Raw genomic sequence first — 15136 nt, 5'->3', positions numbered from 1 at the left:
TCGTAAATTTACTTCAAACGAACAGTTTCCTCCAATATGACCGATATTGTATATATTATATCCAAGATTTTTTTTTTCATAGCAATGAATAGATAATCATAATAGCCTATAACATTACAATGATAATATAATACAAATATAGGCCTAATGTAATAAAATAAAACAAAACTAGCCTTTCCGTATCCAAAGTGTGTTCAAAAGGATTGGGATAGAACAACATAGACCAATCCAATTTCACTGGCATAAGGCTCAGCAAGAGTTTTTGTTTGGGAAAAATTGGGAGTTTTTTAAATCCAAAATTGGTAAGTAAAGGAGCTTTACCTGATTTTTTTCTACTAATGAAATGAAATTAGTTTTGTCTTCCTTTAGTATATTGTAAACTCAGACATTTGTGGGGAAAACACTAGATCTAATTATAAAGCATTTGTATCAATTTCATGAACTTGCAGAATAGCCTTTAGCATTTTCGTGACCCTGAAAAGTGACCCTGCAAATTGTGTAAAGTGCCGATAAACATGTCCCTGTGAAGAACTGGGATGTTATGACTATTTTAGGAAGACTGGGGATGAGTTTGTACCTCAACCCACATTTTGGTTTAGTTGTTCCCTGTTTCATTGTTTGAATTGAAACAGGTATAGGGCCTTTAAGAAAGTAAAGCAGTGATCTAGATCAATCTAAACGGAAATATGAAGAAAAAGTTAATTTGATCTCAATCAACGTTATGAAGAACTCTAATCACAGTTGTCTGAGTTGAGTCCCTTTATCTTGCAATGTTGTACCACATTTTAGAAGCTTACAGACAACAGGCAGTATTATGTCTCATTAGAACTGTGTGTCCATCATTGAGTTAGTTTTTACAATTGTTTTCTTTTCATTTCCATACATTTAAATTATGATGCATTTTTGGTCATGTTAAAATGCACTCTGATTAGATTGTTATAGCCTACTTACAAATGCATTGTGCATTTTGACAATTTAAATATTTACAGTAATGAGCACTTTTGATTTAGTAAAATAATACATTTTTCGAACATTTGACTTCTGTAAATTCTATTTTTCGGACCTTTTGTTTTAAAGTTTGAGAACCCATACGCGGTCGTCTGCTGGGACCCTGAAAGCACAGATTGAGACAAGAACAAGCTGCTGCCCACATGGGCTCTGTGGAAGAGGTGTGTGACAGGAGCATCCATCATGAACAACACAGGCAGGAGCGCGACCGCAGGTCCTTATACCCACTGCTGCCAGATGGCACAATTCTACAGATTTCTCTCTTGTGCTATAACCTCTCTGAAAACCATGTGCCTACATCCTACATTGGGGTTACTTCATCAATCACGTGTGACTTTTTTAATGTTTTGTTCTAATTTCTTTTTCATTGCTCCTCTCTAAAGTTCTTTATTCACCGTACATAAGATAGGCCTAACTTTATTATATTATTACTAGCTTGCACAATTTTATCTTGCAGCTTTATTTACCTGCACCCCACTATGTGTTTTTAAGAGATGCTGTAACAAGTGAATAAATAAAGTCTTATCTTATCAATAACCTTTCATCTACACCGCTTGTAGTCCAATTTTAGCTCAACACTTGTCACTTAGCTGTATCTTTCACCACCATTGTCAATGGGCCTGTTGGTGTATGCCCTGTGCTCCTTATCTAGACTTTTTCTTTTTCAATAGTTCTTTGTTTCCACAGCTGTTCCTTAAAGGCCCAACAGTTGATTGTTTTTGATTGCAAACAATGAAAGGGGAAGCCACTAAATTAAAATGTTAGTTGTGGTCCAAACTCATTCACAACTTTCCTAATATCTTTGTAGCATCCAAATTCTTTGGAACAAGGGACAAGGTTATCGGCACATGTGGCCACACCGCCTTTGCTCTGCCCAACCCCGTCAGACCTTGGAAGCTAAGCAGGGAAGGCCTGGTCAGTACTTGGATGGGAGACCGTTTGGGAACACCAGGAAGGCTAGCGAATGTAGTGAGTGAGTGAGTGAGTGGTGGTCAGAGGGGTCGATGGTGCAGACTGGTTGCCTCACTTCTGTCAGTCTACCCCAGGGCAGCTGTGGCTACAATATAGCTTACCACCACCGAGTATGGAGTGAACGACGAATAGTGCAATGTAAAGCGTCTTTGAGTGTCCAAAAAAGCACTATATAAAACCAATGCATTATTATTATTATTATTATTATTATTATTATTATTATTATTATTATTATTATTATTATTATTATTATTATTATTATTATTATTATTATTATTATTATTATTATTATTATTCACAACTTGCAGGATCACTTTTCAGGGTCACGTTCACAAAAATGCTAGAAAAATAGCCTGAAAGTTCATGAAATTGATACAAATGTTTTATCATTTGGTGCACGCTGTTTTCCCCACAAACGTTTGAGTTTGAGGTTAAGGAGGGGAAAAAATGTCATTCCATTTCTAGAAGTATACAGACGGCATCTCTGGAATCGCCCATATATGGTCATTTTTGAAAACAGTTAAGGGGAAAACAATTTTGAAAAAATGAAAATTTTCTCAAATTATTCAAAAACTACTGTAACAAATGCTGAAATATGAACACAGTTTCTACTAAATAATGATAAAAAGACATGGGGAGGAGCAAAGTGGTTCAACAGGCCATAAATACATGAATAACGGAGAATGCTAACTTGATGCTACATGTTAGCATCGGGCTAATGCTAACAGTTAGCTAGCGCTTGCTACAACTGCCTTTTTTCCACTTCTACTGCACAATCTGCTGTGAGAAAATATCCATATGGGCCCGATTTACACTTGACTTTATTTGTATGTGATAAATAAATTGATATTCCACCAGAAAATGGCAAAAAAAGAGGGAAAATTGTGTTTCTCTACAGATTCTATTTTCCCCCTCGGCGAAGCCCCGCCCCCTTCTATGACGAGATGCCGTCTGTATCTATAGCTCCTTTAATTGTTGTCTATGTTTAATGTACTGTCTATTCTATTCTATACTATTCTATTCTATTCTATTCTATTCTATTCTATTCTATTCTATTCTATTCTATTCTATTCCACTCTTCAGAAAGACCATTTTAAAAATCACTTTCACCTTTAATCCCAAAAAACACACACAATTATGAATTATGAACGTTGTTTTGGTTTCTAGACGTTCATGGTGGGCAGGTGCGCGTGCGTACCTCAGCAGGTGCGGCAAAAGCTCGGACAGGATTGGTCCTTAATGACCAATCAACTCCTCCGCAGAAAGTTGACGTAAGAAGAGCGTCAGCTCCATAGATAACTCAATTCAAACTTAGTGAGACCTGTTTCTACGATGATTTCCGTGGACTTTCCTGGACTCTCTGAGGATCTATTCGGGAAGGACTTTTAAAGTGTTTTGCTCTGCTTCACCGGGACTTACTGTTTGTTTTTATTGTTGACTAAACTGTTTGTCCACGAAGATTGTCCAGGCGGAGCAGTCTTTTGTTGTCGGTGTGTGAATGACCAGCACAAGCGCCACTCAGAATGTCAGGAACGATGCTACAGGTGAGACTTTAAGCATGTTTATATTTCTCAGAATGGTGTTATAAAATAAGCTTTATGAAGAAGTAGAATATTGTGGCGTGTCGCTTTTTGTGAAGGTATCTTACTTGTTATGAGTTCAATTTAGCGAGGCGTTTTTGTCCCAAGTCAAGACTCACTGGGTTTTCCTGTTTGACTGGTTTAGGGATTTGTAGTCCTGCTGAGGAATGGCTGACAATACCAGACAAATGGATTGTTCACATGGATTTATGTTTAATCATATATATCACTTTTTCCTAGGATTTTTTTTCTCTTTCAAGTCCATTTACATTGTAGTTTCTCACTGTAGGCACTAATTTATGAATGAACACATATAGAATTATGTTTTAAACAAAAAAAAGTTTAGCTTTTATTGCGTTATTGACGACCTTATTGTATGAAGCTCATTGAGAAAATGCCACGAATAAAGGGTGGCAATCCCATGTGTTCATTCATAGTTTACTGTCGTCAACGAGAATCTCACAAAGTAAATGGTGTTGAAGATTAAGAAAAGCTGATACATAAAAAGTATTTCCAAACTTTTGACCGGTAATACAGCGGGAGGAAAAACATTTTTGCCTAAATTGATCATAAAATGTGGTCTGATCTGGTCTGTCAATGTCTAAATATTTTTATTGGCCATAACATGTAAACCATCTCAGGACAGGAGGAATAAGTAAGTGATCCCTTGGATTCAATAGCTGGTTGACCCTCCTTTGGCAGCGATAACTTCAACCAGACGTTTCCTGTAGTTGCAGATTAGACGTGCACAAAGATCAGGATGAATCTTGGACCATTCCTCTTACAAAACTGTTCAGCAGATTCCTGGGACGTCTGATGTGAATGGTTCTTGAGGTCTTGCCACAGCATCTCAATCGGGTTTAGGTCAGGACCTTGGCTGGGCCATACCCGAAAGTGTATTTTATTATTCTGAAACGGTCTCGTTGCAGCTCCATCCTCATTTGAGCTTCAACTGTTGGCCTCAAATTTTCAGCAAAATACGTTGATAAACTTGTGAATTCATCTTTCCAGTGATGATGGCGCGTTGTCCAGGCCCTGGGCAGCAAACCAGCCCCACACCTAGGGATGTCAGATAAACCGTTTTTTTTTTATTACCACGATTATAAAAGGACGCAGTAGGTTAATCGTGAGAATTTTAGAAGCCACGTGTAGCGCTGACGTTTTTCCCGCAGACGTACTGGACGCTGCACTTCACAAACAGCGCAGAAACTCACCGATAGTTGAGCATGGCAGAAGGGCACTCCAGAATTGTATCCAATTTTTTTTTTTTTATGAACATCAAGACTTTTAGAGATGGTTCTGTAACCTTTTTCCAGCTTTATACAAACCAACAATTCTTGATCGTAGGTCTTCAGACACTCTTTTGAGCGAGTGTGAGTTTTTCATCAGGAGGTAAACGCAGCACAGTTGCACTTACACACGTTGTAAATACAGCCTTTTCACAAATGCAGATGCTAATTTCAGCTGCTTGTATCTATTGCATTTGCGCATTGAGCAACTGTGCCGCAGGGTTTGGATGGATATGAATGTGAGGGCGCCCTTAAAGGAGATTGAGCGAGGCGAATGCAGCAAGCGCTCGTTGAAGTCAGCGCTGCTTGTAGTACACGCCTCCGCCGACCCACGTTTTTCCCTAAGCGACGCCCTCAGGCAAAAGCACATGCGCAAAGTTGTAATGTGTGCAAGAGGGAAAACTTGCTTTGACCGAGAATGTCCTACTGTTGAAGTGAATAATTTATACCTTATTCTGGGCGTCCACTAAATATTGTTCAGCTGTATAATAACAGCAGTTCAGTTGTTTTTGCCCAAAATCAACGTTATCCTTGTGAAGTGTGTTCAGTGCACTGCGCTCAAAGGCTCTTGGCTCCATGTGATCATGCTCAACAGCCCAATGAGGCACTTGGAAGTTGCCCATTGTTGTGGTTGTTGGAGCCCGTGTTTATCATAAAGAATTATGTACCTAAGTGTTATGATCCAATATATTTTTCAAGCTCCTCCATGTCTCTGATGTGCAGCTTAACAAATACTTTACAGTTTGTAGTCCAAGTAGATTGTATTTTCTTCTGCCTCCTTATTGCTCGTGCCATTTTGCATTGCGCTTCGTCACATGCTCGCTTTTGTACACATCCGAGCCTTTCAACAACCTCCCTTGCCTCAACAGTGCAACTTTGTGAATTCTGTTAACAAATGTCATTATTATGGCCGGTTTGTCAATGTAGTTTTGGCAGCAGATGGCATGTTTCGATGGTGTTGCTGTCCACTCCGATCCCCTTTGTCTGGAGGAAAGCAGACACTTGGTGGTAAAGTGCTATATAAATTGGGACCAGTAACTTTTCATTCTAGTTTCATATTATAATCTTTATAATTAAAAAAAAGTATTCAAATCTGTCACATTGGCCCCAAAATAGAGCAAGTCAGTAGAGCTTTTTTGGAGTTCAGCCGTAGAAAATGCATATAGGCCAATCAATATTAATGTTTTGAACATTTCTACTCTGACAACTGATTTTTCATTTAAATTTATTAATAATTTGCTAATAAGAAGATCACAAGATGGCGGCCACATTTGCCACTGTTATGGTTGGTGGTTATGGGGGTCTCAAAAAAGCACAAATTTGCACTGGTCAGAGTGGTAGGGATTGTCTTTTTTTAACCAAATACATAACAATTATAACACAATATATCTTTTTTTCAGAATGGCTGCCTGCAGGGACTGGATAAAGGTGACATTCTTGACCCTGAGTTTCAGCAGCGTCTGGAGGATGCCCGCACCATCCTCAGGCAAGAAATCCAGCGTGAGCTGAAGATAAAGGAAGCCGCCGAGCGGATGCGGCGAGCTGTGACCAACCGCAAAAGTGCAGCTGATGTTGAAGGTCAACTGAAGGCCTCCAGCCGGAAACTAGAGAAGCTACACTGGGAACTCCAGGAGCTCAATGCCAGGTCTATGGCCACAGAGAAGGAGAACACCTCAAGTAACGGTATTGATCAATCAGCTTTTGCAAATGTTAACTACTGGTATATTAGCCATTTGTGAAACCTGTTTATGAGGATCCCCTCGAAAAGAGGTTACTCCTCTCAAAAAATGTCAATAAATTAATAAAAACAAAATATCAATTGGCTGAATGCAGGTCCTACAGATGAGGTTGACGGAGAATTACCAGAATCAAGTGAGTGGGAGGACCCCACATCTCCTCTGGGTCGCCGAGTCAGGACTCTGAAGAAACAGCTAACAATGGAGACAAAGGTTAAGCAGGGTGCCGAAAACATCATCCATACGTTCCACAACAGCGCCCTGAAGGTAGACTTTAGTTCACTTTGCTTTTACTAGATGATAATGTCGTGCATGTTTAAATCTAAAAGTGTTATACTCAAACTGATTATTTTAAACATTTGGCTTAACTTTTAGTTGAAGGTAATAAGATGGTTATGTATTTCTGTATAGCAAACTAAAACTGAAAATAAAAGGCTAATATTTTGCTTAATAATTTCGTTTCCAGGACAGAAAGATGCTGTCAACTGCCCAGCAGATGTTGCAGGATAGCCGCACAAAAATTGAGTTGCTTCGTATGCAAATTATCAAAGTCACCCAAGCCAGACATGGAGAACGTGATGGCTCAATTGGTAAAGCTTGCATTCTCTGTACTTAGTTATTTGTTCTTTTTTGTGTGTGTGTTTTTAGTCTACATAACACTATTTCAGTGTCTAAAAAGTGTTACAAAGGTTTGATGTACAGTATTTAGTAGTGACTACATGCAAAAATAATAAGAATATACTACATTATAGTTTATATAAGGTGGACCGCAGGGATAGGGCATAGTTAAAGACAAACATGAGTTGTGGTATTTATTTGTTTATGCTCACCACAGGTCATGGAGTGGATGTGATAAGTCCCCTGGAACTGCGTATAGCAGAACTCCTGCACCACATGAAGATTGAAACTGCTGTGGCAGAAGGAGCCAACAATGTGGTGAAACAATTGGGCATTCGTAAGATCCAGGACCGACGCATCCTGGCAGAGGTGTGTACACTTCACTTAGTATTTTCAGTGGCATTTGTTTTATTGTTTGTTTTTTTCCATTAGGCTCAGGCTCGAATGCATGAGTCATCTCAAAAGGTGGATTTGCTGCACCTATCTTTAGAGAAGCGTTTGAGTGAGCTACCACAAGACCATCCTAAATATGCCTTGATCAAACAAGAGCTGGCTTCAGGATTCTCTTCATCATTTAGTAGCCCAAAAAAGCCACACCACACCCCATCATCAACCTGCTCTTCCTCCTTTTTTAAGACAGCCAGTCTAACAGGTCAGTCTTTGTCAGTCTCATCTGTATTGATGTCCTTAATAACCCCTTATAACTTTAGGTCGATTAGAGGTGTGCTTAATGGGATGCCAGGACCTGATGGAGAGTGTACCAGGACGTGGTCGCATGTTGGATGGAAAGTCTGTTAAGATGAGAGCTGCCCTGACTGGTCGCAGCACCAACGCCAAGACCAGCAAGGCCGAGGAGCTGTCAAGTAAGGCTGGGGAATATATTTGATATATTTTCATATTGATGACCGTGAATTATAAGTGACCAAAGTTATGATGGTGGTTTCAATTAAATTACAATTAATTGCACATTAGAAATGTGCTCACTTTTGAAAGTGTCTCTGAACATTGGTTTGACGTGCTGTATACTGTAAATATGAAATGACTCTGATTTCACCAAACGGATCTCTGTTGTTTTACAGCTGAGATAAGTGCAATACTAAAGGTGGACAACAGGATTGTAGGGCGCACACACTGGAGACAGCTGGGCAAAGAGGCCTGGGGCCAGAGCTTCAGCATCGAACTGGAACGGGTCAGTGACTCCGATTTCTTTCAGTCACAAATGTAATTCACAACAGTCATTTCAAGTTAAACATAATCGTAATAAAAGCTAAATTCTAATATTATACTCAATCTTAACATTTAGTGCATAATCTGTAGTTGTCAGTTGTCTGCATTCTAGTTGTTTCTTTTCAGATTATGTTCTTTCTGCAGCTCTTAATGGTGAACATCTGTTACAGTGAAAAACAGAGGCTGACTTTGTCCCTGTTGGAGTGAGAATGGTCAAGTGTGCCTCTGATACTGTATATCAGTCTCTTATTCCATTCATGTAATCCAGTATCTAATCCCCTCAACATTAACTCTAATCTGTGTAGCATCCATGCATAGGGTTTTGTCTTGTAATTCTTTGCCTTTGAATCATTGCTAGTTTGTGAAAAATTTAATTTTGTATTAACATAGAAAACATTAAACTTTAAGAGTATTGAATGTGATTGGCTGAGACAATATTTATTTATCTCATGTTTATTTATTTTTTCATTATTTTGGCTCAGTCCAGGGAGCTGGAGATCACTGTGTACTGGAGAGACTGGCGGGCGTTAAGTGGAGTTAAGTTCCTGCGGCTTGAGGACTTCCTTGATAATCAAAGACATGGCTTGTGTTTGGAGCTGGAGCCGCAGGGAATCCTCTTTATTGAGGTTTTTACCACTTTACATGAATAAGTCAAAAACGTACTCTTAAAATGTTACAGTTGAATGCAATTTTTGATTAAAGGTCACATTCATCAATCCTGTGATTGAGCGGCCTGCCAAACTTCAGAGGCAGCGAAGAATCTTTCCAAAAGAAAAAGGTTCACTTTTTTCATGTTAAAACATTAAAAAAAATTAAAGGAGTGTAAATAATAAAAAGTTTTTATTGTATATGCTGTGTGTTAATCATGTTTTCTCATCTTTTGCTGATGCTAATAGGGAAGAATTTCCTGCGTGCTGCCCAAATGAACATGAACTTCGCTACTTGGGGTCGTCTTATGATGAGCGTCCTCCCTCCTTGCAGCGCTCTGGAGCCCATGAGCCCCCCTTTAGCCGGTCCTAATGTTGCCTCTCATGCCTCGTCCCCTCCTCGGTAATGCCTGTGTTTATGAGACACTGACCCAGAAAGGCCACATTCATGAAAGGAGCCTAGCACAATAGTTGCCCATTCACTGTGCTCAGCTTTCAAACTTGACTCAAGGATATTTATGGTTATGTAAAACTCAAGAGCAGCTTAAGAGGATGGCAGCTTTTGATCTGCATTCATTCAGGCAACTTTTTCAACATTCAACTACAAATTCATAACATGTGGTTATGGTTTGTATTTTACTTTATTTGAAAAAATCAACGGAATGCAGCCTCTCTAAGTCTGTGGTAATTTCTGAGTTTTTAGTTTGAGTAAAACATGCTATTTTGTATTTCAGAGAATCTCTGAAAAAGGAACAATGTCTCAGATCTTCAACACACTCAGGGAAAAACACTCCAGACTCTCTCCTGGTAAATCACACTTTGTGTTTTAACTCTGAAAACTGATGCTAACAAGAAATATGTTCTTTACAGTTGACCGACGGCAACAGAAGCCCAGTGCCTAAAACACAACTCCCAATCCAACCAAAGTAAGTGGTGTAGATACAGAAAGAGACCTGGCCAGTCACTACAACAATGTTTCTTCTTGTGTGCAGCCCCAATGTTGGACTTCACCTGGAAGATTTTAACTGCATCTCTGTGCTGGGAAGAGGGCATTTTGGAAAAGTAAACATTCACATTCAGACGCCAATATAAGTAGTGTAGTAATTGAAAAGTATCTTAAAAAAATGCATAATTGAAGGTGCTACTGGCTGAGTATAAGAAGACTGGAAAATTGTATGCCATCAAAGCTTTAAAAAAGGGGGATATTGTCACACGTGATGAAGTTGACAGGTATAAAGCTTTGCAGTAATCAGTCTATCCATAACGCGCTACCTGTAGTATGCGCTATTTACTGTTTCTTTGGTTTGTTTCTAGCCTCATGTGTGAAAAAAGGATATTTGAAGTAATCAATACCTCACAGCATCCTTTCCTAGTTAATCTACATGGCTGCTTCCAGACCTCAGACCATGTCTGTTTTGTGATGGCCTATTCACCTGGTGGAGACCTAATGACACACATACACACCAGCATCTTCAGCGAGAAACAGACTCGGTAAACCCAGGCCTAAGAGATCCACAACTTTTTTTTTATTTTGTGTGTGTGTGTAAACTTAATGTGCTTTTGTGTCAAAGGTTTTACTCCGCATGTGTGCTTCTCGGCCTGGAGTTTCTTCACCAAAACGAAATAGTTTACAGGTAACCATAACGTTATAAACATTGTATTGAAATGCATTGAAGAAGTGTGTTTGCGACCAGTAGTTCTCGACTGGTGTTGTTTCAGGACCCACATTCAATGTAAGAAAAGAAAAGGTGCGAAACATTTAAAAAGCTGACTTTAATTTATAATAGAAACTTGATATTTGGCTACATATTATTTAGCTTATTTAATTTCAAAGCGCATGATTTCCTCACAGCGTTTTGTTGATTCAAAAATTGATTTTAAGGCTGGCGTTTCTTTTTATTTATTCATTTATTTATTTATTTTTACAAAGCCCCAACACTCGCTAAAAGATCCACTTTTGGGTCCTGACCCACCAGTTAAGAACCTACTGATTCTACTTATTCTTTCTCTTGAGCTTTAAACTACGCTGTGTTATTGTCCCAGAATGAATACAAACACCCGAGGGCTTATTTCACAAAGCTGGCTCAGAAAAGCGAAGCATCGGAATCCAGGCTCAGTCCGTTTCACTGCACTTGCTCAGACGTTTCCAAGCCGTGCTCAACCCAGTCCGACTAAAGGCTGGTTTATGCTCTCTTGTCAAATCCTCGCTGAAGCACTGAACACACATGGCAGCCATAGATGTGAATCTGACACCAAAAAGTCACCCTGCGTCAAGCGAACACAACGAAACAGACAACAAACTCCTTCAGTCTCCATCTTCCGACTTATTTTATTTTGAGGATCAAAAATGTAGAATGCTGTCCGAGGTCCTTCTTGGTGGACCATCGTATGATGATTTTGCACAAAATCGTTACTATCACAAGGTTTGCAAGCAGAGGAGTTGTTCAGCCTTCTTGACAGTTACCAACTCCTTCAGTGTCTCCACAATGCCATTTGCTGGTCAACAAATCCCAGAAATGGCGATGTTCAAAGCAAGTCTGATGCAAAAAAGACTCCAGCAATCAGCCAGAGTTGAGAAAGATATTCTTTGGTGAGCGATTGCCTGTAGGTACTGCCCTCTCACAATTTACAGAATCACTGTTAAAAAGCTGCCCTGCTGAAAAGACGTGGGGTTTGAATCAGCTACACAGATGTTCATGAGCTGAAATGGACCAAGCCTGTTACTATGGAACACAATGGTGTTCAGGTTTAATCTCTGGTCATTATTATAGATTTACATGAAATTCTGGTAACAAACTTTGTGATAGTAAAGATCGAGAGCATACACATCATACGCTGCAGCATGACATTTGTTTTCCTCATCTTTGATCCTCAATTAATTGTTTTATTTTTATTTTGTTGAAAGCCTCTTTCTCCGAGCAGTACATACAAAACAGATCTGTTTCTGCTACAGAGATCCCTAGCGAAGTGGGTCCCCATTACTCAACCCGGTGGTGGATGTGGCTGCTGAGGGCTTAAGTTTGCTCAATAGAGCTCCTTTCTGACTGACTCGGTTTCGAAAACTGAATCTCATGAATAACAATCATTGTTAACTTCAGATGGTCGAGGTTCTGTTAACTGAAATTCAGTGAACATAAGCTTCTATAATTTTTTACCCACCACTTTTAAGACATCGACTCAATAACGGTTTTACTGCCATTGTACGGCCCTGCTTTCATGTACTCTGTTGTATGTCCATGTAGATAACGGATTCATGGAATCTGCAAGATGTCTCACTACATCTGCAAAAAACATAAAAAGTGTAGAAATATGGCCTTGTGGCCGTCTTGGATTTTCTAATCTAGAAGTAGTTCAATATGGAATGATTAATCATGTCAATAAATCAGAATTTTTTACTCCACATTTAAAGTTGACTAAATACATATTTGTTCCTGAATATAGTAGCGCTAATATAATGCTAAAACCTTTGGAAGCGTAATAAATGTGTTTCCCCTCCGTGTGTGATAAAAGTGCAGTGTTTGTAAAGAGTTCAGGCAAAGATGGAAAACTTTGCCTGGTCCAGAGAGCTTGACCTGGTCAGGACCATCGTAACTGAGCCAGACTCTGAGTGAGACTGACTTTCTTTAAAGCCGGGCAGCCACAATGACTCGTTCTGATCATATTGGAGCTTCAGCTGCCTCCACTGCAAAGCCGGTCAAACTAATACAGTTTGCCGCTTTACATTGCATTTTTCATTCACTCCATCCACACTCATGGTAATAAGCTTCTACTGTACATCTGCCCTGGGGTAGACTGATGGCTGTGAGGCTACCGTCTGTGCCATCGGCCCCTCCACCAACCACCCACTCACGCGTCACATTCATACATGGTGGGTGAAGTGTCTTGCTCGCTCTACCATAATAGCCTTACGCTGTTGAAGCTGAGCCTTTACTTGCTTTCCATACACTTATGTTATAAAATGTGCCAATGTGGAGGTGTCAAGTAATTTAAATTGTTTGAACAATGTACAAGTGAAAGACTTATAGTTTTATGCCCATATTCCAGAGATCTAAAGTTGGATAATCTGCTTATGGACGCTGATGGTTATGTTAGGATAGCCGACTTTGGCTTGTGCAAAGAAGGTAATGCTCAAAATTAGTTAAATACTTTAAATGGTTCCCACCATGTCCATAACTTTTACAATGATTAGAGGTGTTTACCGAAAGTGACTGTGCTGTGTCTAGGTATGGGCCATGGAGATCGGACCTCAACGTTTTGTGGGACGCCAGAGTTTTTAGCACCTGAAGTGCTCACAGACAACAACTACACTCGGAGCGTGGATTGGTGGGGGCTTGGGGTCCTCATTTACGAGATGCTTGTTGGAGAGGTCAGCAGAAATTAAAATCTATAATATCAGTAAATTTAGTCTCGGGTTTGATAATGATGACGATGATCTCTCAGTCGCCGTTCCCGGGTGATGATGAGGAGGAAGTGTTTGACAGCATTGTCAATGATGAAGTGCGCTACCCACGCTTCCTTTCTCCTGACTCAGTCTCGCTCATTCAAAAGGTACGTACAGTTAGGCCCATTTCAACTCTGTTATTTCATTTATTTACCAAACGTTATTCAAGCTACAAGTATACAAGTGCAGACTTTCATCTTTAATTTAAAGAAAGGGTTCAGGATCATCCTTAAGATGAAGCAGTCTCTTTTACTATGGCTTTAAAATAATTGGAGATGCTAAAAATCTGAAATCCACCTCAGGACACTAGAAAAGGCTTGGCACAGTGAGTGACATGGGCTCTAGACTGAAGGCAGTGTTTAACAGGATGTTTTGTTCCACACCTTGTATGAAACCAATATGTCTGCACTTCTGATGCATGTCAGTAGTTTTGTTTAATATTCAGTGGCAGGACATCAGAGTCCAAATTAGAAGGTCTTTTGGTGTCCTAATATTCCACCCCAAAATAATGTTTTAACATGTTTAAAATAGTTTTTAACAAACGATGTGGATATTATGTGGGCAGTGATGGTCTTCTGTGTAGAGCCCTCACTCGCTATTGCTATGCCTTTCCTCCTGTGGTCACTTTCACTATGGGTTTTTGGCAAGACAACTTTTCTAATGCATTTTAATATATCCCAGTTCTTCACAGGAATTAACCTTTCCTTCCATTTGGAAGTGAATATGCTTAAAATACGAGTTTGAGTCAAGGTTCAAATACTTATGTACTGAAATATATAATAATTTACATTATGCCTTCACTACATGACCTTTTCAGTTCTCATTTTGATGTTGATTATATGATTGTATTATATTTAAGTTGCTGCAGAAAAACCCCGCGAAGAGACTAGGAGCTGGAGAGGAAGATGCTGCTGAAATTAAAATACACAAATTTTTCCAGGTAATTCAGGATATTGTATTATATTGTACTGATAAGGGACCTAATATTGATTTTCAGAAAATGGCATATTCAAGAATCAACAAATTATTACTATATTGGGGTCAGAGCAAGCTTGTGTTTCATTACAGGGTGTAGACTGGGATGTTCTTTTGGCCAAAAAGATGAAGCCTCCATTTGTTCCTAACATCAAAGCAGCGAAGGATGTCAGTAACTTTGATCAGGAATTCACTGCCCTCAAACCTGTTTTGACTCTTCCACGAACACCCTGTGTCTTGTCAGCTGAACAACAAGAAATATTCACCGACTTTGACTTCTCCTTCATGAGATGAACAATGGACATCAGTTAAAAATCGCGGTCCTGTTTTTCATGTCTTCCACCTGGGTCAAACATTCACATTAATATTTATTAGCAATATTTTCTCTTTAAATTGTTCCATTGGAAATATTTGTGATGGAGACCTATGCATGAAAGTTTGTGTGCACTGTGCATACTACTTGAAGGAAAACTGAATAAATGTATAGTTGTTTATACACACCTTAATGGAAACATGTATTTATTGTGTTCACTCAGTTAAAATTATATAAATAGGATTGCATATATGTTGAAGTACATAACATGGTAATAGCTGTAAAATGTCACATGAAACATTTATTGCTCTATTACAACACTGCTATTGC

At 39.2% G+C, this 15136-nt stretch overlaps 1 protein-coding gene across 1 annotated transcript; it reads left to right on the top strand.

The window, feature by feature from the left end:
* Positions 1-3503: 3503 nt before the first annotated feature.
* On the top strand, positions 3504-14787 carry pkn3 (protein kinase N3; the record flags this gene model as incomplete). Its single annotated transcript, XM_079551691.1, has 22 exons — positions 3504-3524; positions 6250-6526; positions 6683-6852; positions 7052-7175; positions 7421-7572; positions 7636-7855; positions 7914-8066; positions 8283-8392; positions 8913-9056; positions 9133-9208; positions 9327-9480; positions 9812-9884; positions 9948-10003; positions 10070-10139; positions 10216-10307; positions 10392-10568; positions 10649-10711; positions 13122-13198; positions 13301-13443; positions 13518-13625; positions 14378-14458; positions 14587-14787. The coding sequence occupies 22 exons, from the start codon at positions 3504-3506 to the stop codon at positions 14785-14787; spliced, it is 2742 nt and encodes a 913-aa protein (XP_079407817.1).
* Positions 14788-15136: the final 349 nt, after the last annotated feature.

This window comes from Gobius niger, assembly GCF_951799975.1.
Source record: "Gobius niger genome assembly, chromosome: 2".
NCBI classification, from domain to species: domain Eukaryota; kingdom Metazoa; phylum Chordata; class Actinopteri; order Gobiiformes; family Gobiidae; genus Gobius; species Gobius niger.
Note: the sequence above shows the minus strand (reverse complement) of the source record. Positions and strands in the feature narration are given on the sequence as shown.